Source organism: Pyrgilauda ruficollis, unplaced genomic scaffold, assembly GCF_017590135.1.
Source record: "Pyrgilauda ruficollis isolate IOZ18807 unplaced genomic scaffold, ASM1759013v1 scaffold61, whole genome shotgun sequence".
Classification (NCBI taxonomy): Eukaryota; Metazoa; Chordata; class Aves; order Passeriformes; family Passeridae; genus Pyrgilauda; species Pyrgilauda ruficollis.
Genome location: NW_024527822.1, coordinates 3,637,522 through 3,664,780, shown reverse-complemented (window position 1 = coordinate 3,664,780; position 27,259 = coordinate 3,637,522). Strand labels below are relative to the sequence as shown.

At 44.6% G+C, this 27,259-nt stretch overlaps 2 protein-coding genes across 3 annotated transcripts in view; one reads left to right on the top strand and one right to left on the bottom strand.

Moving 5' to 3' along the window:
* Positions 1-18,233, top strand: part of DMTF1 (cyclin D binding myb like transcription factor 1) — a 29,927-nt gene extending 11,694 nt beyond the window's left edge. The window contains exons 6-17 of one of the 2 annotated variants that reach the window (XM_041483723.1): positions 338-414; positions 1,848-2,005; positions 2,818-2,850; positions 4,001-4,110; positions 4,647-4,875; positions 6,487-6,638; positions 8,069-8,284; positions 10,762-10,847; positions 11,545-11,703; positions 12,445-12,744; positions 15,812-15,959; positions 16,504-18,233. In XM_041483723.1, coding sequence (XP_041339657.1) covers positions 338-414; positions 1,848-2,005; positions 2,818-2,850; positions 4,001-4,110; positions 4,647-4,875; positions 6,487-6,638; positions 8,069-8,284; positions 10,762-10,847; positions 11,545-11,703; positions 12,445-12,744; positions 15,812-15,959; positions 16,504-16,613 — 1,778 coding nt within the window. In that variant the 3' untranslated portion in view covers positions 16,614-18,233. Of the gene's footprint in view, positions 1-337; positions 415-1,847; positions 2,006-2,817; positions 2,851-4,000; positions 4,111-4,646; positions 4,876-6,486; positions 6,639-8,068; positions 8,285-10,761; positions 10,848-11,544; positions 11,704-12,444; positions 12,832-15,811; positions 15,960-16,503 lie in introns of both variants that reach the window. The other variant, XM_041483722.1, reaches the window with a different exon arrangement.
* Positions 18,234-18,242: 9 nt separating this feature from the next.
* TMEM243 (transmembrane protein 243) lies at positions 18,243-26,781 on the bottom strand. Its single transcript, XM_041483724.1, has 4 exons — positions 26,651-26,781; positions 20,367-20,417; positions 19,414-19,518; positions 18,243-18,365 (listed from the first exon to the last, which is right to left on the bottom strand). The coding sequence occupies exons 1-4, from the start codon at positions 26,726-26,728 to the stop codon at positions 18,243-18,245; spliced, it is 357 nt and encodes a 118-aa protein (XP_041339658.1). The 5' UTR covers positions 26,729-26,781.
* Between the last annotated feature and the right edge of the window lie 478 nt (positions 26,782-27,259).

Genomic DNA, 27,259 nt, shown 5'->3' with positions numbered 1-27,259 from the left:
GAAATTTCAGCTGTCAGTTTAAAGACAGAAATTTTCTAGTTGCAGCTGAAGAGAAAGGCTGAAAATGTGACTTGACAGCACATAGAGGAGTTCATGTTCTGTTTTTAAAAATGGGATGTTTTTGAAGAGAGGTCTGACTCACTTTATTTAAATATTAGTTGAATGTTACTGTCAGTTATGAAATAACATCTGTTTAAAATTAATGCTAGTTATATTTTAGCAGCTAAAATTATTCTTTTCCTTGTTAATTGCAGCATGGGTCATGTTTTCAGATACTTCTGTTCTTGCTGTTTTTCTGGCCTTTACTTCAGTAATTAGTTGTCATTTCTATTTTCAGGCCATAAGTGGAAGCAAGGGATGTGGTCAAAGGAAGAAATTGACATTTTGATGAGTAACATTGAGCGTTATTTAAAGGTATGTTTAGAGTATGTTCCCTACACGTTGATGTGGTAATGCAGTTCCTGCTAGAAACCAACTTTCTTTAGTACTTTCCAGAATACACAAAAAGTTATTTGGATTGGTTTGTTGTAGGAATGATCATCACCCATTTGAAATACATAAGAAAAAATTTATTCATGGAGAGGATTTAAGTACATTTCCTGTATGTAACATTGCTTTTCATTTGTACTGGATATAGCTTGTTTTGAGCATCCTGACATGACATTTTACATGGTTAAATCTCTTTCTCTGACTATAAATTGAGGATTCGTAAAACCTTTGTTAAAGATGGTGGAAAAAATAAAAAATTGCACTAGCAGTTTCCTTACTGAGCACTGAATGCAACTTCCAGACGTCCTTGGTGTCAAGTCTGTGATTGTGTACTATAGTAGCAGGATGCCTGTGTCTGCTTTCTTCCCCTTAAATTACTGGGGTCAGAGTTCAGTGTAAATGGGCATGTGGTGAGCACACTGACAGTGATAATTGCCCATAAATCATATTTGTGGTAGGCTTGCAGCTGAGAATATTTGAGCTGAGCCCTTACAGCTGAGAATATATAGCATGGATATTGCAGTTTCACCATCCTTCACTTGTGGTTTAAAAAAAAAGCCTTGAATTTAGTGTTCATTGGGATAAAAATCCGCAGTATTAGTTGAAGAGAGTGTGTCTGCCCACACACATATTAAAGTTTCTGCCACAAAATCATTCATGGGTAATACTACATTTTAAATATAGTGAAGCTTTTTTAAGCTAGCTAAATAACTTTTCTGACTTACTGATAAATCATTTGATTCATTCTTTTCCCATGTATCTGCTTTCTAGTACTGCTTTGAATAATTGAAATATAGCAATTCTTAGTTTAAGCTGAAGTTAAGCTTTACTGTTATACTTCTTTGCAGTGTTTTTGTATTGAATTTATTTGAGTTTCCATCAGAACAAGAAGAGTAGTTTAATTGAAAGAAATCGCTTTTGCATAAGGAATAGCTAAAATTATGTAATAAATCAATATAGCACTGTTTGACAACCTTCCCTTGTATGGCCCCAGACTAATTCCACCACAGTACGTATTCCATCATGTTCTATATGATGGTTCAGTTTTTGATCTTAAAATATACATTGGACAGACTTTTTTATTGTATGTGGATAGGTGTTAGACTTTCTGTGTCTCCCTGGACTCCAACGTAAAAAAACCAAAACAACAAAACTTAGTGTTCGAGGGTTTGTATTTGAGGGAGCTAATCCAGAAATACTCAGTTTTAGTTTTGGACTGTAGTATTTGTGATACACAGAAAGTTGAATAATGGCTTCAGTTCTTGTATTCTACTTCTTGATTCCTAGGAGACTTTATCTAAGGTGTTTTGTTTGTGGTTTTTGTTTTTGTTTGTTTTTTTTTAAATGCTTTGTTCTAGGCCCGTGGGATAAAAGATGCCACTGAAATTATATTTGAAATGTCAAAAGATGAAAGAAAAGATTTCTACAGGACAATAGCTTGGGGTCTGAATCGGCCTCTCTTTGCTGTCTATAGAAGAGTTCTTCGCATGTATGATGACAGAAACCATGTTGGAAAGTATGAAACCCTCTAATGCTGCATGGTTTTATTGGTATGAGTAGGGTCATGTATTTATGCTTGACATGTTCTATGTGAGACAGAAAATTGTAGCCAAGCAGACCTAGATCTTGCTAATATATCACCTCTGCTCAATTCTGATAGATCATCCTTGGCAACAGTTGTGTTCAATTGATGGTATTCAATGACAGCTTTAAAAAACAGACAAAAAACCCAAAACAAAGGTGAATAACAGATTCTGATATGATGACAGGACTTGGACACAAGGATGGATCTGCTAAGATGTTACTTTTTCTAGAGCTGTGACCTGGAAGTAATTGATCTTCATCCCTTATGCCCTTGCTTGCCCTTTTTTAAAGCAGTGATCTGGTGCTATCCAGAAAGGATATTATACTTTAGTGTTTGAAGGAGTTTAAAATTAAAAATATCTTCTCAGTGCTGATATACTTTTTTGATGGAAAGTCAGTCTTATAGTGGTGGTGAATTGGAACAGTAAGGAAGAATCTGTTTATTTGAAAGACTAATGCAGAAAATTCTAATTCTGTTCATAGGAGTAAGATCATGGATATTGAGGAATTTTTCTGACAAATGAGAGCAATCTTATACCAGTTAATCTTAGAAATGCACTAATGTGGAAAATGGCATTTGTTCCTCACATTCTTCTGAAGTATTCAGTCAGATTGTTTCTTACAGCTGAAATTCCCTAATCTCTTCTTGTAGCTAAATGTGCGTTGTGTGGTTAATGAAATAATAATATTTATGCTGTGTGCTTTCTGTATAAAATAATGTCTTTTTATTTACCTGTTGTTTAGGTATACTCCTGAGGAAATTGAAAAGCTTAAAGAGTAAGTTATCTTATGAACAAGGTCATTCTTCCTTGTTTGTATTTAGTAGCTTGATCCATTTTTAAAGATTTCCTTATATGAAATCATTGAAGAGTTACAAATAAATTTGACTGTGCCAACACTACCCAAAAGTAATGGTTGTTATCTAAAGAAAAATGAAACTACATTTGGATTCTCTTAGATTCTCTTTCTAATGTGTGTTCACCTAACCTATATGTTAGGACCTACCTAACAATATGCAACAAGGTTCTAAAGCAAGGCTTCTGTTGTAACTAGGAAAGTTTCAGATTTTTACAAGCACAGTCAATACTGTGATTATGAGAAATAGAAGTTCCTTTTCCTTACGAAATTTGAGCAAAGGTTATTCCTAAAGGAAGTGGCAGGTCAAGAGTAGGATCTCCCCCTAGGAGGTATTACAGATACATAAATTATCAGTACAGCTCAAAAAGTCTAATTTTGAGTGTGAACCTGGTAGATCAAGGAGATGGGGCTGCAGACTTTATCCCCTCCTGCACATTTCCAGGGTTGAGCAGCTGGAAGGAACTGTTGGACTGAAGGAAGGAAAGGAGTATATTGCATTGATGGATTTGTTTGGACCACTTGAGCTGGTTTGTGTCGTTCACAAGGTGCCTTTGATTCCACATGTGTCAGAACTACTCATGGATTCAACATTTTAAACAGCCTGCTGTCATGTGAAGGAGGGAGATGATTGCTAAAATGATGAACATGATTATGCAGTGTTTTGCTTAATTTAAATTCTAAATGCCTGGGTTTTCATTGGGTATTACTGAAATTTCTCAAGTGCTCTCTACACCACCTGAAAATCATTGAGGAACCTGTACAGAATGGAAATCAGCTGTTTATCTAAACATTCATATTGTGTTTAACACACTCATTAAGCCTCACAATCTTCCTGCAAGACAGATACTATGCATTTTATAAGTATTTTGCAGCTTAGATGGTCCAAAAGGCTTCTAGAAACACGTAGGAAAAAGTAGCAGAAAATAGTAATAATGAAGTAGCAAAGTGATTTCCCCATTCTCTCTTTAAGCCTGTAAACTGCACATTCATCCCGGTTTTATTAGTGAATATTTTAGATTTTGGTAATTTCCTAAGTGGATATAGTGCTAATGAGCATGTTTCTCTGTAGGCTGAGAGTAAAGCATGGTAATGACTGGGCCACAATAGGAGCTGCCCTGGGGAGAAGTGCTTCATCTGTAAAGGATCGATGTAGACTGATGAAGGATACCTGCAACACAGGTGAGGTAAATGCTGGTGTCAGAAATTGATATTCTGTTAAAATTCTATCCTTGTGTTTAATGGTTATAGAGTTACACTGCATGTTTAGTGTCAAGAGAGAGACAGATGCACTTCAGGAGTAAAGTACTGTTTATTTTGTAATGTATATATTCAAGTATAAAGGAAAATTCAGTCAGACCTCATGTGAATAATGTGCACTAAATTGTTGCATGGTTAATTCATTCCAGCTAATACAGTTCAGATAGCTTGGGTCAGTTTGCTCTGGTCACTATTTGGACAAGTTCTGTGTGGCCTTATTCATCTGTGAGAGGAAGAGAAAAGAAATTTGGCAGCAGAACAATGGAATTGTTGATTTGTTAATCAAGAATGGATATAATATAAGTCGTTAGTAATTAAGAACAGTTACATCTTCACAAGTTAATACTTGCATCTGGAATAAGGTGTTGGACATGGCAGTTAAATATCTGCTGCATGTTAGGGATCAGAACAGAGGGTATGTGCTGCTGGTTAAGGTGGAGGGCTTCTGTCTCTTTCAGGAAAGTGGACAGAGAAAGAAGAGAAAAGACTGGCAGAAGTAGTGCACGAGCTGACAAGCACAGAGCCGGGTGACATTGTCACACAAGGTGTGTCGTGGGCTGCGGTGGCAGAGCGGGTTGGGACGCGCTCGGAGAAGCAGTGCCGCTCTAAATGGCTCAACTATCTCAACTGGAAACAAAGTGGAGGCACCGAGTGGACCAAGGAGGATGAAATAAATCTCATCTTGAGGTTTGTTATTTTAGTTACTTTTAAAGGTTTGTAATATATGTTGCTAGCAGGATTCCATTGGGGTCCATTTTGCTGGTTTCCTAGACACTGAAAATTCTAGAACCTTCCAAAAATCACTGCTGTGTTTACAGTTCCCAGAGATTTATTATTGAACATATTTTTTGTTTTTTGTTTTTTTAGTGAATGTTAGTGTTCGTGAAAGGTGTCAGATTGAAAACCCTGGAGACTGAAGTCTTCTTTATTCCACAGAAAAGGTACAGCACAGGCAGCAAACCGTGCAAGCTTCCCACACGTTGCCCCACCGATGCGCTTTAACCCTTAACTGGAGGGTAGCTCAGTCTCCCTGCCCGTTCAGTCCTTGGCCTCTCTGCTGAGATGACCAACAAGGGTCAAGTGTGGTGGTGGTTTCTGTGATGTGGACATCTTGTCTACAAAGAGCTAAAGTGAGACTGCAAATTAATTTCATGTAGGCCAACAAACACTGATTGGATATCAGCATCTCTGACTACATTTGAACTGGCAGCCTGGTAGTGACTTTGGAAATCTTTTGCTCTCCAGTCCTCCTCCCATTTTGAATGCCTTTAACTCAAGCTTTTTAGCCAGTGGATTTTTATGGGTTGGGTGGAAATAAAAAGCCAAGACATTCAGGGAATCTAGGGATTACTTACAAAGTAGTATTAACAAATTTATTGAAGCTGTTTGACATAAACTCAAAATGAGGAGCCTGATTCCACATTTCAGAATGTGCTGGGTATATTTCTTAGTATTTCTGGTTTGGTCTGTCCAGATATCCTTTACTTATTCTACAGGGTTGGTTTTGGTAGGGTTTTTTTTGTTTTTTTTTTTTTTTCATTTTTACTTTCTTTATTTCTTTATCTAGCAAGAGTGCTCTTGCTTTATTTGTGAAGAGGACTTTTCTTAACTTCCACAAAAATGTTTTCCCCTCACTATTCACCTCTCTTTCATATGTTCTATGTACAGATAAGGGCAATTCAGAGATTTTTAGTGATTTCAAACAAATTCTGGTAGAGAAGACTGTCCCTTATCTGGAGAGCCTGTCGGGATTGATTTATGAGGAAGTGTTTAATGCTGTAGTTAACTTCATCTACTTTGGCTAAGAAGCATCTGAGAGAAGGCAAAAATCTGTGTTAAGGACGGATGGTTGTTACTTAGAAGAAAACAAGTAAATATCATAACATGAAATTAATTAAGTGAATGTTCAGAGTGAATCTCAGGAAGTATTTCCTGCCTTGGAGATGTGTTTGGGGAATATTTTTTCAAAAAGAAAAGATGCAAGTACCACCACTTGGAATGCTTCACGATAATCCGATCTAAGACCTAATGTATAAGTAAACAAGGAGAATAATCCTGCATGGCAAGGAGATGGACTGGATCATCTAACAGGTCTAGTCCATCTTCTGTTGTTTATGATTCTGCTTGACCTCTGGCAGCGTGGAGCCTTGGAAGCCTGTGTCGATTCCTGAGCTCTGGTGGGCTGGTCACTAGCATGTCGTTCTGCGCTGTTACGTGTGACACGGCCGGACGTGTGCGACACCGCTGCCGGTCTGGAGGGCAGTTTCTAACAGGTCCATGTTCTCTGTATCCTGCCAGGATAGCGGAACTGGAAGTTTCTGATGAAAATGACATCAACTGGGACTTACTGGCTGAGGGATGGAGTAGTGTCCGCTCCCCGCAGTGGCTTCGGAGTAAATGGTGGACCATTAAAAGACAGATTGCAAACCACAAAGATGTTTCATTCCCTGGTAATGTACTACTTGCACTTCTCTTCTGAAGGTTTCTTTCACATATGTCAGAGGAATAAGGCTGCATTTTGTTGTCTGCTCACAGTATTGCTGGCCAAAGAGCACATTGCTCCTTTGCTGGCAGTTACTGGCCCCTTGGATCTGCTGGCTGAATTGCTCCTACAAACAATCCTTAAGTGTTTCAGTCAAACAGGCCAAGCTGACGTCTACAACTAGACAGACTTTGCCATCCCTTCTCACTTTGGCTAAAGTGAGAGTATGTATATAAGCAGCTCAGCTGGCAGATCTCAGATCGTGCTGATCTTTGGTATGGAGGGCAGTGACCTCTTCAGGTGGAAGAGGATATGTATCTGCCTCAGGTTAGCCTTTACGATGTTAAAATGTAATCTGTCAGGTGCTGAGCCTTAGCTGTAGACAGAAAGTAGATCTACTTCTAGCTGCAGTGAGGAGGAGGGGAGGAGTCAGTAGTATAAAGCTTCCCCAAACATATTTCATACCATTTTCCCATTCTGGCCTGGAGAAACTAGTGCCTAAGCCAAAGGGGTGTCTGCGACCTTCAGACCTTCCTTTGTCTTACTTGGGGAGAGGAAAAAAATCAGGGAGATTAGTCATGTCATAATTAATGAAAGATGTAATTTAATGCACACTTGTGCTGTGGTTGACAATGTGGTTATATATTACTTCTGCCTCAAGGCTGCAGCTGGGAGCAGAGCCCCTGTTACCACACATTAATAGGTAGTTGTTGCAGCAAATAATTCATAAGATAAATGCAGCACTGAATCAACAAGCTCTGCTCTCTTTCCCCTGACAAAGAGGAGATGTTTGGCAGTTTGTTGTAATGAAGTCTAGAAAAGCTGAGGCCTCAGGTTTTGTGACCTGCTGTTAAATCAGCTGCTCCCAAAGCAATCACAGAGAAGAAGGGTGGGTGGTTCTGTTGGAGCAGTGGGCCTCCTCTTGCACAGGTGAAGAATTGTGATATAACCACTGTGGGATTCATTTTCTCTTGCTCCCCATTTTCAGTGACATTTCTGTCAAGCTCTTGAACAAATCTGCTTCTGTGTTGTAGAAGACTGGAGGATTTACTTCTGGTAGCAGCATTACCCAGCTAGTGATACTTGCACTTGATTGTAGGTTGGGGATATATCATGCATCATTTTAGAGAGTTCCAAAATTTTATAGGCTATTTGTTGTTTTTTCCCTCAAGCATTGTGAAGTGCCTGGGTTCCATGAGGAAATCTAGTTCACTGCTGTAGTTGGCTGTAAATGGTCTATGTATGTGCTAAATTTCTAGTTTCTGTATCTCTGGAGATTGCTTAAGTTCCAGATTCTGTAGGATTTTGTTTGCTCTTTTCATCTTGGGTAAATCACCAGTTGCAGCATTTCAAATGTGCTTGTTCAACCTGCTTTAGCATGAGTGTTTTTTCTCTCAGTGCTGATAAAGGGTCTTAAACAGCTCCACGAGAACCAAAAAAACAATCCAGGGCACCAGCTTCCAGAGAACAAATGTGGCAGTGGCTTGGCAAACACTAACTCCAGCTCGGGGGTGCAGCACGTGCAGATCCGGGTGGCTCGCTTGGAGGAGAGCACGGGCAGTGCCCCGAGCCCCATGGCAGCTCTGCAGATCCCAGTGCAGATCACCCACGTCTGTAAGTACTGCAACAAACCACTCACACAAAGCCTGGAACTTGCTTTTGCTAAGGTGGTGAAGGAGGAGTGAGCATGTCTTAAAGAGTTGTATTCATTCTCCCTTGGTCCTGCCATAACTTCAGCAGAAACATTTCTGTGTTCCGTTTACCCGTTTCTAACTTTGTTAGGCAAATGTAGATACTGCTGTGACTGTAGTTCCAAGAAACTACAATTGGAGCACCTGAACACTGGTGTTGTAGGTGTCTTTCTGTGTGAACACATGCCACATAACCTGTTCTTTGAACAGCCTTCAGTGCACAAACCTCTTAATGAAGATAGAGTGTGTATGTTTATTCCTTAAGTTGTTTCTGGTCACCCTTGTGCCATGCAATCAATGTCATGTACGAGTTTTCCTTTTGTAAGTTACAGACTGCTGTGCCTAAGTTCTGATGCAGGGCACTGAAGGGAAGGTATAAATGTGTTTTCCAAGTCCTTTATTATGCAGTTGTTTCTAGTCACAAACACTCTGCAAAATGTAGCTACTAAGTCACACCAACATTCAGCCAGTGTTCTCCTAAACCACTGTATTTTTTTTAAGTTGATGCTTCCCATGCTTCTTAAGGATGAACTTTGCTCATTATCTAACATTGATTACCAGATCTGCTCTGAGTGTAGTTCTTACTGCTTGATTTTGTAACTAATCTTATTAAGTAACTCCAGTCACATGCAGTCTGTCATCTGCACTGTATATTATTTTGTACCATTTGCGATTTGTAAATTTTATTAGGAAAATTTAGTGCTTTGGTCTTGCTGATTACCAAATTAGTTACAGAAGATTCTGAGTTGGAAAGGATCCACGTGGATCATCGAGTCCCAGCTCTTAAATGAATGTCCCATACAGGAAATGGACCCATAGCCCTGGCATTATTGACACCCTGCTCTGAGCTAAGCTGATCAGTCTACAAACTGGTTCTTCAGACTATGCCTGAATAGGCATTTAGCAAACAATTTTCTGTTTATAAATTTATTAGATCAATCTTTCTTAATCTATTTATTAAGTGCTAGCTTCATTTTATGTGGTTTATTTTCTAATTAGAATGACAGATGATACCAAGCCAAGAACTTCTTATCTGTCTTAATATGTCAGTAGTCTGAGATTTCAGTGAAGCTTGATCGAAGCTGATGGGTTTTGATGAGCAGGCAAGATGGGCTGGGATCCTGGAACCTTTAGTTATTTCTGAATTAAATCCTGTAATGGTTCTTTTGTGACTTCACTTGCCCATGTCTGCCTAACAAGCCTTTTCCCCCATTTTTAGTCTGTTTTTCTGAAGAATTTCTGGTTGTGTAATCACAGTGAATTGTGTAGTGTGTGTTTCACAGTCCCATGGGAGCTGAACGTATTAGCACTTTCAGCTGCATTTGGTGGAAGGCTCAAGGTTTCAAAGGGCCAGTTCCTGACGTTTTATGAATATACTGGCTAGGTGACTGACAGGCCACACTTTACAGCTCTCTGCTGCTGAGTACCAGGAAATCTGCAGCAGAAAACCTTGAACATGCCACTACAACAATAATAGCTTCAAAATTGAGCTTTTATCTTCTTAAGAGACCAAAATTACTGTATTTTGCAGCCACGGAGTCTGAGATGGCAAAGTTTCCAGTGCTTGGGTCACTGTTATCATCTTGTAGAACTTTTCCCCTTTTGGTATTTAGGAAATTACTGGAAAACCACAGGCAGAGTATTAATTTGATTTCAGCTTCCTGGAACTTGTGATATTTTTTTTTTAAGAGTAAGTAGAAATTGTAGTTATGGTTATAAAGTTTTGAGTACAAATTGTTTGGACCTGGTGATCTTAAAATACTTGGTGCATCAGCTGTTTCCAGTGCTTCTCTTCACTACTTTTAGGATTAGTGGATCTAATTGCATAAATAATTACATAGTTGTAGTAAGAATACTTATGGCTTTTATGCTGCAGTCATAACACACAGGACAGGCAAATATCTGGGAAGCGTCTGAACTTTCATCAAGGGTGGACATACTGTGGAGGGCAGAAAAGATTAAAAATACAAAAAAATAGAAAAAGAGGTCTATGGGAAACACAACAATATTAAGCCTGACACTGGTTTAAAACAAGCAGTACATGATCCAAAGGATATTTTTACACCAGAGGGTATGCTTACATTAGAACCTCTTGCAAATCTCATTACAAAAAGTAATTAAGTCATGTCAGAAACTTTATTTTCTGCTTTTATCTCTGTGTGCTAAACCCATACTTACTTTCTTTTGCTCTTTTGGATTGTAGAATGCTCTCTTTAAATAGATTTGTATCTTGGGTACCAATTAGAGAACCTTGTCATTAGGACTGCAGCCAGTTTTCTTTTTCCTCTTAGGGGAATTAACAGTACCCTGCCATGTATTAATTATAGTATGTTATGCTCTCTACAGGGCTGAACATTCTGGTTTACATACTTGCCTTTTCTTTTTTTTTTCCTTTTGCAGCCTCAACCGATTCCCCTGCCGCTGCTGTTGACTCCGAGACAATAACACTGAACAGTGGAACACTACAGACCTTTGAGATTCTTCCAGTAAGTGACTGGTGTTTGTTTCTGTGGTTTTTTTCTTTTTAACCCAGCTACTTCTTAGAATATAGAAATGTGCATTTCCAAAAATAAAAACAAAAAAAAATTTAAAAAAGGGAAGGTTTTCAAGTGAGTGTGCATTTCCAAAAATCAAACAAAATAAAAAAAAAGGGAAGGTTTTCAAGTGAAAAGAAGAGTTCTAAAACTTATTTCTAAAAGTGTAATCCATTAGGGCTGCCTAATAAACTGTGAATTATAGTTAAATGCTTTAAATTTCCTTTAATGCTACAAAGTTTTCCTTTCTACTTGGATTTTTTTCCTTGTTGAAATCTGACATAAAGGAGCCAGAGAAAGCTCCCAGCAAGTAAAGATTGTCTCAGTTCCATTATCCTGTAATTTATAGCATGGTTTCTCTTCCATCTCAGTGCAAAAGTAAGTTGAATTTGTTCCTTTTTTACCTGCTGTTGTACAGCATATCACAGACATGCTGGGCTCCTGCCCTTAATACTTGCCTTGGTAGCCTAGGGCTACAGGTGAGTTATTTTCTGCTTTTTGAGTGCAGTGCAGCAGTCAGTGCAGAAGGGATTGGATTGCTGTGGTGATTCTCCAGGGGAGTTACAGTTAGGCTGGTTCATGTAAACCAAAATGCTCCAGTATGTCCTGAGCACTGCGTTTGGCTATTAAACCTCTGTTGTCTTTGTAGTCTTTCCACCTCCAGCCCACTGGGACACCAGGTACCTACTTACTGCAGACAAGCTCGAGCCAAGGCCTCCCTTTAACGCTGACGACGAGTCCCACCATGACCCTGACAGCCGCGGCAGCTCCGGCCTCCCCGGAGCAGATCATCGTTCACGCCTTATCTGTGAGAGCTCTGGGCAGGGACGGCCGGGGTTTGGGCACTGGGGGAAGGGGGACATTGTAATGCAGGGCCCTGCACATGCATGTTAAACTTGCAATGCAGTTCTTAAGTCATAACAATGTTACTTTGCTTAAAATCCTGAAGTCTGAGAATTTTGGGGTTTATGTATTGGTTTTAAAAAGCAACCTCAGGTTGCTTCAGAACTTAGCTTAGTTAGTAAGCTCTGAACAGAATGTCTCCATTTATTGGCTTGGTCCCCAGCATAACCAAGTCTTGTTGTTTTGTGATGCTTTCAGTTACTCTTACAAATAGATACTGGTCCACAACACTTGGATAGTAGTGACAGGTATTGTTTTTTGCTAGAGGGAGGGAAGGGAAAGCAAACTGGAGATTGAATCACAAAAATGATGAAAAAATTCAGTGTAAAAAACACTTACAAAGCCTTTTGAATCTGCAGTGATCCTCACCTGAATGGTTGTCTCTGTCATATTATTATGTATTTACTTTATTTGTGACTTAAAGAACACATGACACTACATTCAGTCTACAAAGTTATTCTTTAGGAACAGGAGAGGTCAACAGGTGATCTGGGCTCACATACTGTATATATGAAACTCTAAACTACACTTAGCAATTGGAATCTTTTGCTTGTATTTGCTTGAAAGATTTGTAGATAGTAACAGGAAAGTCTCTGACCTTGTTTGGGGTTTTGTTTGTCTCTTTTTTTGCAAATGCTGCTGACAGCCAGAGCATTTGTTAAACACAAGTGACAACGTCACAGTGCAGTGCCACACGCCGAGTGTCATAATCCGCACCGTTGCTGCCGAAGACATCTCCTCCTCTGTCACCCAGACAGAACTGACTGTGGATGCAGACATTCAGTCAGCTGACCTGACAGATCCTCCAGACACCCTAGGAACAAATACTTTCCCACATGATATCCATCAGTCCAAGCTGAGTGACGAAGAGCAGTCAGCCTACAACGAAGATGATGCTTCCAAATTTAGCAGCAGGAATAGTAGAGAACTGATGGATGGAGTTATGGTAAGAACAGAGGAGGAGATTGCTGATGCTAGCCTGAAACAGAATGAGGATTCTCACTCTGATTTACCCAGCACTTACGTTACTGAGGTAAGGGAGGGCGTAATACTTGATGTTTTCCCCATTTCTGCACGGAGAATTATTTCATTGACTCTGTGGCCTTGATGTTAAGCTATTGGTGTGAAATATCTCAGTGATTTCATCTATATTGGTAGCTGAAGGGAGAAAGATGGAGAGAGACTATTCATAGGAGCATATAGTGACAGGACGAGGGGGAATGGCTTCAAACTGAAAGAATGTAGGTTTAGATGAGGAATTAGGAGAAAGTTCTTTCCTGTGAGAGTGGTGAGGCACTGGAACAGGTTGCCCAGAGAAGCTGTGGGCTGCCTCATCTCTGGAAGTGTTCAAGGCCAGATTGGATGGGGCCTGGAGTGGTCTTCAAGGTCCCTTCCCATCCAAACAATTCTGTGATTCTTTATCACAGTTCTAAAAGTATTTGCTGAGATCCTCTATCCTTGAGCTTTGTTAGTGTGTTACAAGTATGAAAGTAACAGCATTTAATTTGGTGCTGCAGCTTATATTTGACTTCATCTGAAGCACTGAGCACCTCACTAGCTGTGGAGTTTCTTCACTGCTCAGGGTTCTTCTGCATAGTGACAGCGGAAAGCTGAAACTTTGGTGGCACTGAACAGTTGCCTTCAGGTGATTCCTGCTTGATGCTGTTGCTTTAAACTGAGCTGTTAATTGTCCAACACACCTGCACCAATAGATAGGTTGAGCAAGGAAGGAGAGCTAGAGTATTTGAGTTTTGCTTTATGAGTTTAATAACATAATTCAAGCTATACCTCAGTTTTCAGTTTTGAGGACTTCTGTTAAACATCCTGCTCCAGTCAGGTATGTGTTAAATGGGAGTTTGAAACATTAAGCTACTTCTCTCTCCGACCTCAGATTTATTCATCTCCAACACCTGAGATGCAGAAATGCGTTTATCCAAATGATTACAGCTATTTGGAGTGTTTCTTTCAGATGATGGAATTATGAAAATTACTAAGTCACAGAAAACAGAGGTGCTAAAAAGATAACACTCTTTATTCGGTACAAAATTCCTCTTCCTTTACAAGTTTGATTAGGTTGGAATTTGAGAAAAGATGAGTGAGAATGAAACACCCCTTCCCGTTTTTTAGAACACTGTTCTCTACAGTAGCTGCTCTTCTGCTTTGTCAGCCTTGAAAATCCATCATTAATATGCTTTGGCCTTGTCTTTGAAGAAGCTTCTAATAGAGAGTGCATATCTGTTATGCTCTTACAAAAGGGAGAATCTTTGTACATCCCAAGTTTGCTACTACAGAAGCATCTGAATCCTGAATACATCAGAAGATGGGGATTATTCTTCCATTTTCCTCTTTCTGTGTCATGGTTGACATAATTGTGATAAGATTTTCAACATTTGAGGCAGGCCATCAGCTTATATTCTCATTTTAGAAATTCAGCTTCTCAAGGTAGAATTAATAAACTTTTGATATTAAAAATTTAGTTCCTAGTTTAACTTTATACAAATAGCTCATGACTAGCAGAATGTAAAACTAAACTTTTTTTTTTCTATACAGAAAAACAAACTGAATTTGTAATTCTAATTTGCCTTACCCTTCAAGTCAGATTCAAGTTTGACATGTGTACTTAAATTCTAGGAAATAGTGAACTGTCTGTGAGTAATCCTCAGTGAAAAGTTACTCCAGAAAAACATGCCTGAATTTTGTTTTCTTTAAGTCAGTGTTATTTTTATGAGCTTGCCAGGGTTGTATTGTCACTGTGGGTGGGTAGTGGGAGGCAGGCAGTCATGCTGCAAGGTTTTATTATTTCTGGCTGGGAAAGGTGCCCATTTGCCACAATGGCTTCTTTAGTTTTTCACGCCTCCTCTTCCCAGTTCCAGGCCTTGCAGCCCAGTGCTGCTGGTGGGCAGAGCTGTGTGCTCTGCTGAGAGCTGCTCCTGCAGGTCAGGCACACCATGCCCTTGTGGCTGGGACCTAGTGCAGTTCACTGAGCTGCAGCACAGGTTGTCAGCTCCTCTCCAGCAGCATCAAGGAACGGGTTTTCAGACAGCTGCCTTGAAAAAACACTGTGGAGTTATGTAGGGAAACAAGTTTTCCTACAAAAAACAAGGTGGAGGAACATCAGGATTTTCTTAAACACAGAGAGCTGTAACCTCTGAAAACAGTGAGAAATCCAGGTACCTTACATTGTGTCAGCAGCAACTGCTGGCATTGTACATCAGGGATTCCTGAAGTTTGAACAAACCTTGCACATGTTAACACACAAAAAGTGGAATCCAAATATCTCCGCTGGTTCTGGCAGTAATGTGTGGGATGACTTTTCACTGCATTTGTGGAGCCAGGAGTGTGCTGTGACACTGAATCAGCCAGATGTGTTGCTGCCATTCCAGTACCACAGGAGCCAGGGAAGAGGCAGGAGCAGCAGCAATGGCAGGACTGGAAGAGAATGAGGGTATTGACAACTTGTGCCTAGAAGGAATCACTGTCTTGCCAGTCTTGTGGTACCATCAGGTTCAGCAAAAAAAGTCTGGAGCCAAATTCCAGCCAGTGACAGACCAAGCAAGGCACAGCAAATAAAGTGGGTCTTTTGAGCTCTGTGTTCAGTCTCAGTTAAAACTTGACAACAGGTGTTATGAAATTTAAGGTAAAGCTGTTGGGTTTGTGGAGCAGGTAAGTGCTATAAAGGTAATGCTTCAGTCTCAGAACATCTAGACAGAAAGTAGTGGAAAAGCCTAATTATTCCTCTTCATAGACTTAATATTTGACTTGCAAGGGAACACCACCTTGCAGTGTCTCCCTTTGTCTTCACATTGCTTAACAGGGTAAAATTATTCTCATCGTGTTCTTGGGTGCCTGCACTAAGATAACATGCCCTGTAAATGCTGAAATAAACTATCTCAGGTGGTGACATTTCAGTTTAATGAAATAAAATTCATCCAGAGTGGAGTATGGCTGAGCAATGCAGGTTTGTGTTTATGCTACCATGAATACACCCTCATGGCCTGTTCTGTGTTGTGCAGGATCTGGGTTCCCCAACAATAGAAGAACAAGTTGATCAGCCTACAATAGATGATGAGACTGTGCTTATTGTTCCTTCTTCCCATGGTTTTATCCAGGCAACGGACGATATCGACAGTGAATCAGTATTGCCCTTGACAACTCTCACAGGTATGACAGTCCCTGCCATTAAAGCAGTGTGTAGAGCTTCTGAGTCTCTGCAGACAGCACTTCACAGATCCTTGCTTTCCCTTACATAATTTTACATATCAGTGCTATAAAACTGCAAATAACCTTACAAATACTCCTCCCCAGAGGAAGGATCTCCCTGTAGAGCCATCAGAGGGTCAGCACTGATAGTGCAGTACCTGATGGATGCAAATGCCAGTCACACCATTGCATCCATATCCATCCATATTGGCCATCACTTACCTTCTCTAAAGATACTCAAACCCCACCTGGATGTGGTCCTGTGCAACATGCTCTAGCTGAACCAGCTTTAGCAGGGGGTTGGACTAGAGGAACTCCAGAGGTCCCTTCCAACCCCAACTATTCTGTGTTCCTGTGAATCTAGAAATTGCAAACTGCCTAGTTTGAGCAACACTGCCTGTAATTGATTAGAATTCCAGGCTACATTTCCTGTCTCCTAAGTTTGTGTTGTATATCTTGTTATAATGGCACAGCAATAGTTTTAATGCTTTTTGTCCCTTGCCAGATCCTATCCTACAACATCATGGAGATGGGTCACACATTATTGGCTCATCGTTGGGCAGTCCTGACTCAGAAGATTCAAAGGATGTTGAGGATTTAGTGAGCTGTCACTGAGAAGCACCAGTGGTGTCCATTTCCTATGACCATGTTTGCATTGTGAAGTTAGTTACAACCCTGTGCCACGTTTCCAAAGAAAGCAGTCACAGTCTGTCTCTTTGAACAGAAGCTTCCAGTGTGAAATGACTATGGTGCACTTTCTCTGCTCAGGCTGTTTCCCTCATCCAGGAGGGAGGACTGAGCTGCCAGCCGAGGCCTGAGGTGCCACGTCTCACTGGGGTGTTCCAGTGTGCTGAAGAGCCTCTGTTGCAGTGCTCACAGTGCTCAGATCCATCCAGTCAGTTCTGATCTGACTTGTTACTGATGTGCTGAACTGCACACGTGGAAAACTGGACAGAAGTCAAGGATTGTGGACTGCAGCCTCTTAGTGCCGCAGCAAGTAGTAGTTTGCACAGGTTTCATGAAGAATGGGTGAGGATTTTTGCACTTACTGACTCTTGTAATACATGGAGTAAGAGACTGTTACATTTCAGGAAGGAGTAAGTTCCATCAGAGACTTCAGGGAGCATGGGCAGCATCGTGAAGCAGTGGGGTGTGTTCCCGTCTCACCTGACTCGTTCATATGTCTGTGGCATAGGAAGAAGGCAGAAGCTTATGGGACTTTCCTGGTCTGCTTGTTCCTGAGGAGTCCATTGCTGGCAATGGACAGAGCTCAGAAGGATCACTTGTGGAAAATCTTTTCTTGGTTTTTTTTTTTTTCTCTCATCACTACAGCAAGCTAAATAAAAAGGGAAGGGCTATGAGAAAGGGAAGCTACTGGGACCCACCGGCCTCCCCCAACAAGCTTGGAATTTTTTGGACATTGTTGTGAGTAGGTTGGAATGTTTGTTGCTGTTTACCTGACACTACCAGCCACCTCTCCAGACGTGATTTCTGCAGCAAGTTAGTAAATGGGGAGTGGTGTGAGGGTGGCAAAGTCTTGGAAAAATAGCTCTGTGAGAGTCTGGACATAGGGCCTCAGGGCAAAGAAGGCCAATTAATTCCTACATTGTTTGAAACAGACACTAGGCTGAACAGCAGCCTATTAGCTAGGAATCAAGAGAAAAAGCTATAGAAACTAAAGACTTGTATAAATTATTTTATTTATTTCTGTAATTAGCTCTTCATAATCAAGAGTTGGTCTTTTTCAGTCTGTGGTTTTGTTAATGTGAAAAATAAGTTGTAGTTTTAAATGGTTGCCTAGGGAACAGAAATAATTGTATATTCAGTTTCAACAAAATAAAGAGTATTTGTCTTACTTGACTGTAAGATGCCATTTATTTATACTGCCACAGATCCTTTCAGTGCTGCAGTTTATTTGTACAGTAATAAAAAAAAGTGCAGTTTTTTCCAAAATGAAAAAGCTTGTGCCATTCTGAAACATCAGTACAACTGGAATGTTCATTAAGCGCAACAGTAGCTCTTCAAAAAAAAGCAGAATGTCACGTCTTATGGCAATAATTCTCCCCAACAAGAGGGACATTACATATACATTTACATGAAAATCATGTACTGATTTATCCTTGCACAACCCACTTCTTTCCTCTCAGGCTGGTGGTTCTCACTTAAATGTCTCGAGTAGAGCTGAGAGCTGAGCTGGAAGCAGTCTGACACAGCAGCATCATTGCTGGGTATTCCCAATGTCCTTCATTTACCCACTTCATGGAAGTACAGGTTGGCACATATACATAACATGACAATAGAAAACAATATGTAGTAAATTAGATTTCTAAATTTGGGTTCCAGGTCTCCTTGTCGATACCAGTAGATCTAGAAGAGAAAAGGAGTTGGTGTTATTTCAAAAAGCTAGATATTCTGAGGAAACGTTCTTTGGTAACTGAATTGGCAACTTGCAGGTTTAGTTTTGGGTGTTTTTTTCTTCCTGTAAAACAATCCGACTTCCTCTGGCCAGAGGGACTGAGTGTGTGAGTGTCTGTATGTGAAACTGCCCTGAGGACATGTGCTGTCTCAGCTTTGCTGAGAGGGAGGGAGAGTGGGTGGCTTAGCTGGGGGTGTTTTAACTCTCAAAGCTGGCTGCACCCTGGTGGATGAGGACAAACACTGAGGCTTTGCACTAACACAGTCTATTCTGGGCAGAGTTGTGGCCACCAGCTGTAGGATCAAAAACTGGGACTGACCAGGGGGTGCAGAGCAACTTCCCAGCATACTCAGGAGTGAGGGCTTCAGGGCTGTTCCAGGCCACAACTGGAGGAAGGAGAACGCTCCAAGTATGAAAAGCTACAGCAGAAGAAGGAGCCACCAATGTGCCTGCCCGTGGGAGTTGGCCTAGATGGTCTTTGACAGCTCCTTCCAACCCAAACCATTCTGCGAACTCAGACCTGCCAGTGCTTGGGACCAGCTCTCTTGGAATTCTGCAGTTGTTGAGTAGAGGAACATCTTCCATTTGCTGTAGCTGCTTACCCCTGTAACCCATCCCCTGTGTTTGAAAGGTCACTGACTAATGCAAGTGCATGGCTGATCCCCCTTCAGGTGTCTTCTGCAGCACAATCCATCTCTGCATTCCCATTTCAGTGCTCTGCTCCCTGGTTTCCTGCTCTGTGTCCCCACTGGCAGCTGTGGGTGGCAGTGCCACAGAAGTGACAAGTCTTGCACCACAGCTGGGCTGCAGGAGCCGGCTCAGTTCACACTCTTACTCTGCAGTGAATGCAAAACTCACTGCCACTCCCTCATTGTCAGCTTGTGTATTATGGAGGCAGGAAAGCATTTCTAGGAGAGTAAAAAAGAAGGCAGCACCACGTAAAGCAGATTTTATTCAGAGCCATGGACTCCGAAGCATGGCAAACGTGGCGGTACTTACAAGAATGCCAGCAGAAATGCAACACAAGGAGATGCAGAAAGCAAAAAATACATTCACAGGTTTTGGAGGTAGTTGCGGGAAGACAAAAGCACTGATTAGAGTGACCTGTATGGAGGAAAACAAAGATGAGGATTTCACTCTGGCCAGAGCTGCAGTGAGAAGAGGCTCAGCCCAAGGGCTGGAGCAGCACAGCGCTCACATCCTGATCTGCACACCCCTCCCTGGTCTCTGACTCCCACCCCTGAAGACCTGAAGGAAAATGTGCAAGTTTGGAGGAAAACTACTTTGATACAGCTGCACACTGAGAGGAGTGGGAAAAAAACTTTGCCAAAAGCTTTGCCACGCTGGCTTATTGGCAGAAACCACCCTCCAAGTAGCCTTGGAGCCATCAGGCCCAGAGGTGCACAGTGCCCATGTAGGAGCATCCCTTCAGCCAAGTGTTCCACCAGCTGGCTCCTCTCCTGTCCCCACAGCCTCCCTGCACTCAGCTCTCCAGCAATCCCCGCGTGGGCCACACTCATGGTCTCCAGTCCTGACAGTGTCAGGTTTGTCTTTAAAGCTCGGGGAAAGCACAGCTCAGCACAAAGGGACAAACTTTGGAAAGACTTCTGTAAGCCATAAATAGAGGACACTAAATCATAAATAGAAGGAAATAGAAGCAAACATGCTCTCCTGGCACACAAGTGTTTTTGTTGTCTCAGCCAGCCTCACGTTCAGCCAGGATGGACAATCTGCCAGAGAACTTCAAGGATTTTATTGCAGCTCTTAAAAAAAGGTATTCCCCTTCTCCTGTTGTCAAAGAGTTTCTAAAGACAAGTATGTCCCAAAATGACTGCCTGTCCTAAATCAGAGCCTCTTTGGTCATTGGAAGCTTCACCACCCATTTTTGGGGAGGAATTCTGGTTTTCTCCGTGTCACTTGATGCAACATGGGGTGGGATAGGAGATACTTACTACAAGCAGCAAGGTTGTTAAGCCACCAACAACTAGATTGATGATTCTGTCCTGAAGAAAAGAGAAGAGTGTTATGTGTATCTAAAAACCAACAACAAAAACCCCCCCAAACCACATAAAACAGAGCATTAACCAACAACACTGAGCATCAGCCAGGATCCACGTTATTGCCAGCACACCATCAAGGCTCCCTGGTCAGCTCTGCCACACAGGAAGGTTTCCCCTCCCTCCACGGACCCAAGGGAGGTTGTACTGGTCAAGGCCTCGTGCAGCAGTTTGCTTATTTGCAAATGGCTTCTCTGCTGCATCTAAATCAATTACAGTTGTGCAAATTGTATTTAAATCTTTTTTTAAAGTGGGAGTGCACAGATGGAGGTTGTCAGAAAAAGCTTTTTTTAGCCTCACTGCCTGAGAATTAATAGACTGATGGAGTCCTAGGTGGGAATTTGTGGGCTGCTGGCAAGGAGGTGAAGCATTGCCCACACCCCAAATGCTCCACCCTGACACCAGCAGATCTGAAGGTGCCACACAGTGGCACTGCTTGGACAGACAGGTATCCCCCCACACTTCTTTCTGCTGCTCCTGATCAGTACAGAACAACTGGGAGGACACAACCTTTTTGCCCCTGGGAAGAAAGATCCCTCAGTGACAGCATGGCAGTCACATCCCAGTGGCATCAGGGCAGGGACACTGGGCTGTGTGACCACGGGGCCAGAGGAGCACACACAGCAAGACCCTGTACTGATGAACCTTCTGGAGTAAAAAACAAAGGAAAAGGAGAATATTCCAATCCCTGCCAGCACACTGCCTCCTCCCTGGTGCTGCTCTGAGTATGAACATATATCACCACAGCCAGACTGGGCAGCACACAGCCAGGTGTGACAGCCCAGATGGCTGACAACTCGAATCAAAGGCTAAAACAGCTACAGCAGAAAAAATGTGCAGAGAGAAAACACTCCAGGGTTCTGTTAAATGTACTGAGAGTCATTAAGTAGGTTTGGTGAAAGGAAAGTGAGAAAAGAGTTTGAGCAGTGAAAGCATTTTGCCCAAGACATCCCAGCCAGCAGGCACACAGGCTTCCCTCCACCCGCTCTTGCACAGTTCTTCCCTCTAGAATTTGGATTTGTAGAGGGAGAAGTCCCAGGTCCTCAAGAAGTAACACGTGACAGCAGCAGGGCACTAGAAGGAAGCAAAGAGGAGGCAGGGAGCAGAAAGTCATGCTTTTGTGGGATACCACCAGCCCTGACCAGAGGCTGTGGAGCTCATGTTGAGGTGGTTCAGGAACAGGTGGATGCTGTGCCCTGGTTGTGTTCATCCCCAGGGGATAGGGCCACAAGCAGACACCAAAACCTCTCCTATTAGTCCCCAACTCCTCTTTGTAAAACAAAACCACTGATGCTTCTGCAGCTCAGAGGCCCCAAGCTGTGGGGGAGCAGCAGTGGCTGCAGCAGTGAGAAGTGACACTCCCCATGGGAAATTGTCACCAACATGCCCTGTGCAAGGTCCTCACCAGCCAGCACAAACCCCTTCTCCTCACTGGCATTTCCACACAGAGCTGGCAATGTGACAGCAGCCTCTGAGAGCCAGCTACGAGATACCCACCACTGACCCCAGAAAGGAACCCAGAGAAGTAACTCCAGGCAAATAAGAGAAGCAACTTGAAAAGTGCAACCATGAAATGCTCCATGAGAGCACATCATGACTGCTCAGCTGGACTCCTCCTCCTCACCTAAAATAAATTAAAAGAACTCAAAGCTAACTTTAATTTAGGCAGGACATGGAAGGGTCCTTACCCCAAAAGCCACTCCAGCAGCAGGAGAGGATGGCAGTTTTGCTCTGCCCTTGCCCTGCAGACCTGGCTGAGCCCACCAAGGCAATGTTACAGAGGGGGACCAGAGCTGGCATTCAGGCTCAGCTCCTCCATTCACAGTGGCAAGAGGTGAGCAACTGGATCCCTTGTGCCATGAGGAGATGGGCTTCCAACAGCAGAGACAGCAGGGAATGCCAGGGAGCCAGCTGCAGAACCAGCAGTGGGTCACCAACCTGCAGAGCTCACCTGGTGAGCACAGAGTCACAGCCGGCTCTGCAGAGAGCTCGGAGGGATGGACACACAGTCAGTCACCATCCAGAAACAGCCATGACTGCACTCCTCATTAACTAGAGACCCATTGTGTCAGGACAGGCTGGACTGGCAGGAGAAAACAAGGGGTCAGACTTGACAGCAATCATGGAGCATTTCTCTCTTGGGTGTTTCAGTGTGGGAGAGAGCATCCCCCTGCACAGGGACCTCTCATCTCACACTGCTGAGGGAGGGACCTCCCAGTGCCAGCAGGATCAGATACAGATGCCAGCAGGGGAGCATGTGGCCTCCAGTCCCTGCAGCCAAGGCAGCCCCTTCCCCTGTTTAAACCCACGGGCACTCAAATTGTCAAAATGCACTGCAGCAGAAGAAGGTATTTCAGGATCCAGGGATTAGAGACACTGATCCTGAAATCCTGGGCTTGGCAAAGCAGTGAGAGGCTGTATTCCCCAGTGCCCACTGACACTTCAGCCGCAGGCAGCTTAGCACAGCAAAAAGGTTAAAAATACTCAAGCAGAGGCCAAGACGACTAAAGGGATTTGGGATGACGGAGCCTTTCACCTCCACACTGTGTCTGAGTGCACAGCCTGCCCGGGCAGACACTCCTGGGCATGCAGAAACTGGCTGTGGTGAGCCCTGTGTCCTACAAGTCACCCAGCTGGCACAGCAGCCACACAGCTGATTCAGGAAGGATTTTTCTCCAGCATCACCATGTTCTGTAATAGCTGCTAGAGTAAAAAGGCAAAAAACCCCAGCAGACACATGAAATCAGAGAGCCTGCAGCTGCCTGAGGTCACCTGGACCAGGACAGGGTACTGGCACACATGCACCAACTTCTGACCCAGCCCAGCAGTGCCTCCCTGGGGGTCCCCATTCAGCCAGCCAGCTACCGAGACGTAGTGAGCTGTTGGCCAGACAGGAGATGAATTCCATGTTTCACTGTTGCACAAGATGCATTTTGAAACAGGAGGGTTTGTGCCCTGTCCTTCTTCTCTGGGGAGGGTATTGCAGGAGCTGGAAGCATCAGACTCCTCCCAGGGAGCCTCTGCAGTGCAGAGGTCTCCCTCCATCTGCCCCTGGGAAAGGGGCATAAGGTCAGGAAGTGTCAAATCCTTCAAAGCAGGAGGGCACAATCCAGGATTCTTTAGGATCTGGGTCAAGATCACTTGGAGCAGCAGGGAAACTGAGGCTAGACTGAGAATATATCTGCACTCCCTTCACAGGCTTTGACAGAGTGGCAGCTTTGCTCTCTGACCCATTCCAGCTTGGCACCTTCCGTCCTTAAATCCTCCAAGTTAGCGGCGTGTGGGCTGAGCCCACAGGGATGCTGACAGAGGCTTGGCCAGGAGAAGGGAATGGGCAGGTCCCCTGGAGCGTGGGTACCCGGTGCCATCTCTGCAGGAGTGACAGAAAGGCCATTTTTATGCCTTACATCAGCAAGTCCAGATGGTCAGCAGCCATTGCAGCCCGCTGCAGCCGTAGGGGATGCCTGAATGCAGTGCCCGACCCAGCCTGGTGGAATTGCAGGCAATACAGGCTGTGCTCAGGGCCATGCTGGACACCCATCCTCTGTAAGACATGGGGACGTCCTGGTGTGTCCTCAAAAGCCCATCATTCCCATCCCGAGCTGCTCAGTCTCTCTGTTGCTTTCTTCATCCAACCCATAACAATTAACTCCCACCCACTCAAACGCTCCTGCCATGGAGGAACCCAACTTTGAACTTCTTTCCTGAGAAGTATTGCCCTGTGTCAGTGCCCTGTGACAGTCTGTCCCCTCTTTGGCACCGTACAGCTGTGCCTTTGCCTTGTCTCATACCCATTCACTGCCAGCGCTGCATCCCTGGACAGCACAGCTGAATCCACAGCTCCTGGCATTCACTGGTGCCGTGTTGCTGCACTCCCTCTTCCCACCAGCCACGTCTTTGGCACCACCTTGCCCCAGTCTCTGCTCAGCAGTTGTACGGGAGAGCAAGCTTGGCAGGAGCAGCTGGACCATGGCAGGGCAAGGAGGTGGATGCTGCTGCCCAGCTCTGCCATCCCCAGAGAGTGGCTTTACCCTCAAAGTCACCAGCTTGGAGACCAGGAGAGTGCAAGAAGGCAGGAAGAGGGAATCCCCCTCTCTACATCCATTTCCAATTGCTGGCAAGGGTTGGAAGATCCCTAATTTTGGGCTCAGGGCTTCTTGGGATACGAGCACTGCCCAAGCCCCAGCAGAGGATCCTGGTTTGCCAGTATCAGCCATCATTTGCAGAGACCCAAAAGCAGAGCTGGGATGTGGGCAGATGCACTTCTCCCGGCAGACCTGCTCCCATTTAAAGGCAAAGTTTAGCTTTTCCATTCCTGACACAGAACATTCCAGCTCGGGACCTCACCAGCGTCCGTTCCTAAGCAACCCCAGTGAATCGGGGAGGAAAGGACCCCTGGGCAGCACAGCGATCCCTTGTCTGTCAGACACGGCTACAGCAGCGAGAGACCATTGGCTGCTGCTCGGCCCATCGGACAGGTTCCAAAAAAGCCACAGGAGTCAGGCAGGGGGTGAAGTGCAGGACGCTGGATCCCCTTTAGAGCCCAGGAACTGAAATTAGCATCCCACTTTTATTATTTACTCCTCTCCTTTGCGAGCAGAGGCATAGCTGGAAAAAGACAGGGATCAGGGATCGAAGGCTTGACCTGGGCTGAAGAGTTTGGGAGTTACCTGCCAGGACTGCCTCCGTGCTCCAATGGCACATCCCCGTCCCCAGAAGTGCCCGTTGCTGGGAGCTTCCCAAAATCCCTGACCAAGGAGCATCCAGCAGGACCCAAGTGCAGGGCACTGCTCCAACAAAGGTACCCCTGCCTCCAGTGCTCCCATCAGGGCAGCACTGCTCGTGGGGATACCTGTCCCCCCCTCGGTTCATCTTCTTGGGGTCCTGCCTGTCCTCCTAAGCCACATCATTCCATTTTTCCCCGAAAATCCGGTTGGTATCACTTTGTTCTCATTAAACATTGTAATTGTAGCAGCAGTTCCAAGTTCTCGCAGGGAGGGCGGTGATGGACTTGATACACTTCTGAATAATCTCAGGCGGTTTCAGCCTGCACCCCGCAAGCACACACGAGTGTGGGTAACCCCTCCTAACAGGGGACAACCCCGAGACACAGACGGATGATGTGACGCTCCAGGTACCGTGGATCCCGAGGGATCCCGATCCCAGGAGCCCCCTCCCCGGCACCGCAGCAGTGCCGAGAGCCGAGCGGCTTACGGGGATTGACACCTGAGGAGCCGCTGCTGCCACACGTCACCGAGGAGCCAGCTCCTCCAGCCCGGGCGGAAAATCAGTTCCCAGGGAGGCACCAAACGCAGCCCCCCATCCCCATCCCGGCAAAGCCCCCCAGGCTGGGGGAGCGGCAGCCGGGCTGCTCCAGCCGCAGCGGCCTGGGGTCTGCAGGGCACACCCGGCTCTGCGACCCCTGCCCTGCCCAAACCCCCTCCAGCCCCACTCCGAGGGTCCCCCCGACCCTGGGACCCCGAGCCCCACGTTCCCGATAGAGTTTTGGGGGGATGTTGCTTTGGGGAGGATTATTTGAAAGTTGATTTTCTTGGGCAGAAGGGGAGGGAAATGTTTTGTGAGTTATTTGGGGAGGGGATCTTGCTGGAAGGGTTTAGTTCTGGGCATATCGTTTGGGGTTTTTTTTAAATTTGGCGCTGTGTTTGGGGTTGATGGATTATTTTTGGTTTGGGACACTAATGGGGAGATGGTTGTTTTTGTTTTATTTCAGGGGGTTTTTTTAATATAATTAGGCCAAATTGAAGCTTTTCCTTCTTTTGGAATTTGGGGGGGCTCCTTTTATATTTTTTCATTAGGGTGCAGCCTTTCTTATTTTTGATGCTGTTTTGGAGGGAGACTGAGAATTCTTTCTTATTTCATATGGATTTTTAAATTTGTTTGCAGGGTTCGGGCAGGTTCCTCGCTCGGGCCGGCCCCTCGGCTGCCTGCGGCGCTCCGTGCCGAGCCGGGGGGCAGGGGGTGGCGAGCAGCCGCTCTCCGGGGCGGCCGGGAGGAGGTTCCTCCTAACCGGGGGGCATTTACCGGGAGGGTCGGGAGGGGGGGGCACCACGGGACTTTCGGCTGCATTTCCTCCGCCGCGGTTCGCTGCGGCGGGGGGTTCTTTCGGGGGAGGGGGGTGCCGGGGGTGGTCGCTGTCGCGGCGGAGCGCCGTCCCTTACCCTGGCCGAGGTCTCCCCGAAGAGCGGCCGGTTGTCCGCGCCGCCGGTGCCGTACCCGCGGGCGGGGAATCCCTCCATGGCGCGGGGGCGCTGCGCCGGCGGCCGCGGGGGGGCGCCCGCTCATGCTGCGCCTCCCCCGCCCGGCCCTGCGCGCCCGCTCCGCGCCCCGCGGCGGCACCGGCAGCGAACGCAGCGGAGCGGCACCGGGGAACGCGGGGCCAGCGCGCCGCCCGCCGCCGGCTCTGCCGATTTGTTGCTCAACAAAGTTGCGGTATTTGGGCAAATCTCATTAGGGATGATGATATGGCAGCTTGGAGGAAGTAGCCTGATTTGATTTGGGTTTGATTCGATTTGATTTTTCTTATTATAGGCTTTATTTTCTTTTCTTTTTTTTTTTTTTTTTTTTGCTTTTATTTTCCTTTATTGTGTTTTACTCTCATAAAATCACAGAAGCAGAATATCCTGAGTTGGAAGGGACCCAAAAGTAACATCAGTCCAACTCCTGGCCGTGCACAGGACACCCCGCAAACCTCACCCTGTGCCTGGGAGCATTGTCCAAACCCTTCTTGAGCTCTGTCAGGCTCAGTGCTGTGAGCCTGCTCCAGTGCC

What these genes read in the sequence shown, in the direction of transcription:
- TMEM243 (XM_041483724.1), bottom strand. Translation starts at nt 26,728, where the DNA reads ATGGAGGGATTCCCCGCCCGCGGGTACGGCACCGGCGGCGCGGACAAC. An exon ending in TCGGGGAGACCTCGGCCAGG is followed by an intron (nt 20,418 to 26,650) that starts GTAAGGGACGGC and finishes TCTTTTCTTCAG; the next exon opens with GACAGAATCATCAATCTAGT. An exon ending in TAACAACCTTGCTGCTTGTA is followed by an intron (nt 19,519 to 20,366) that starts GTAAGTATCTCC and finishes TCCTCCATACAG; the next exon opens with GTCACTCTAATCAGTGCTTT.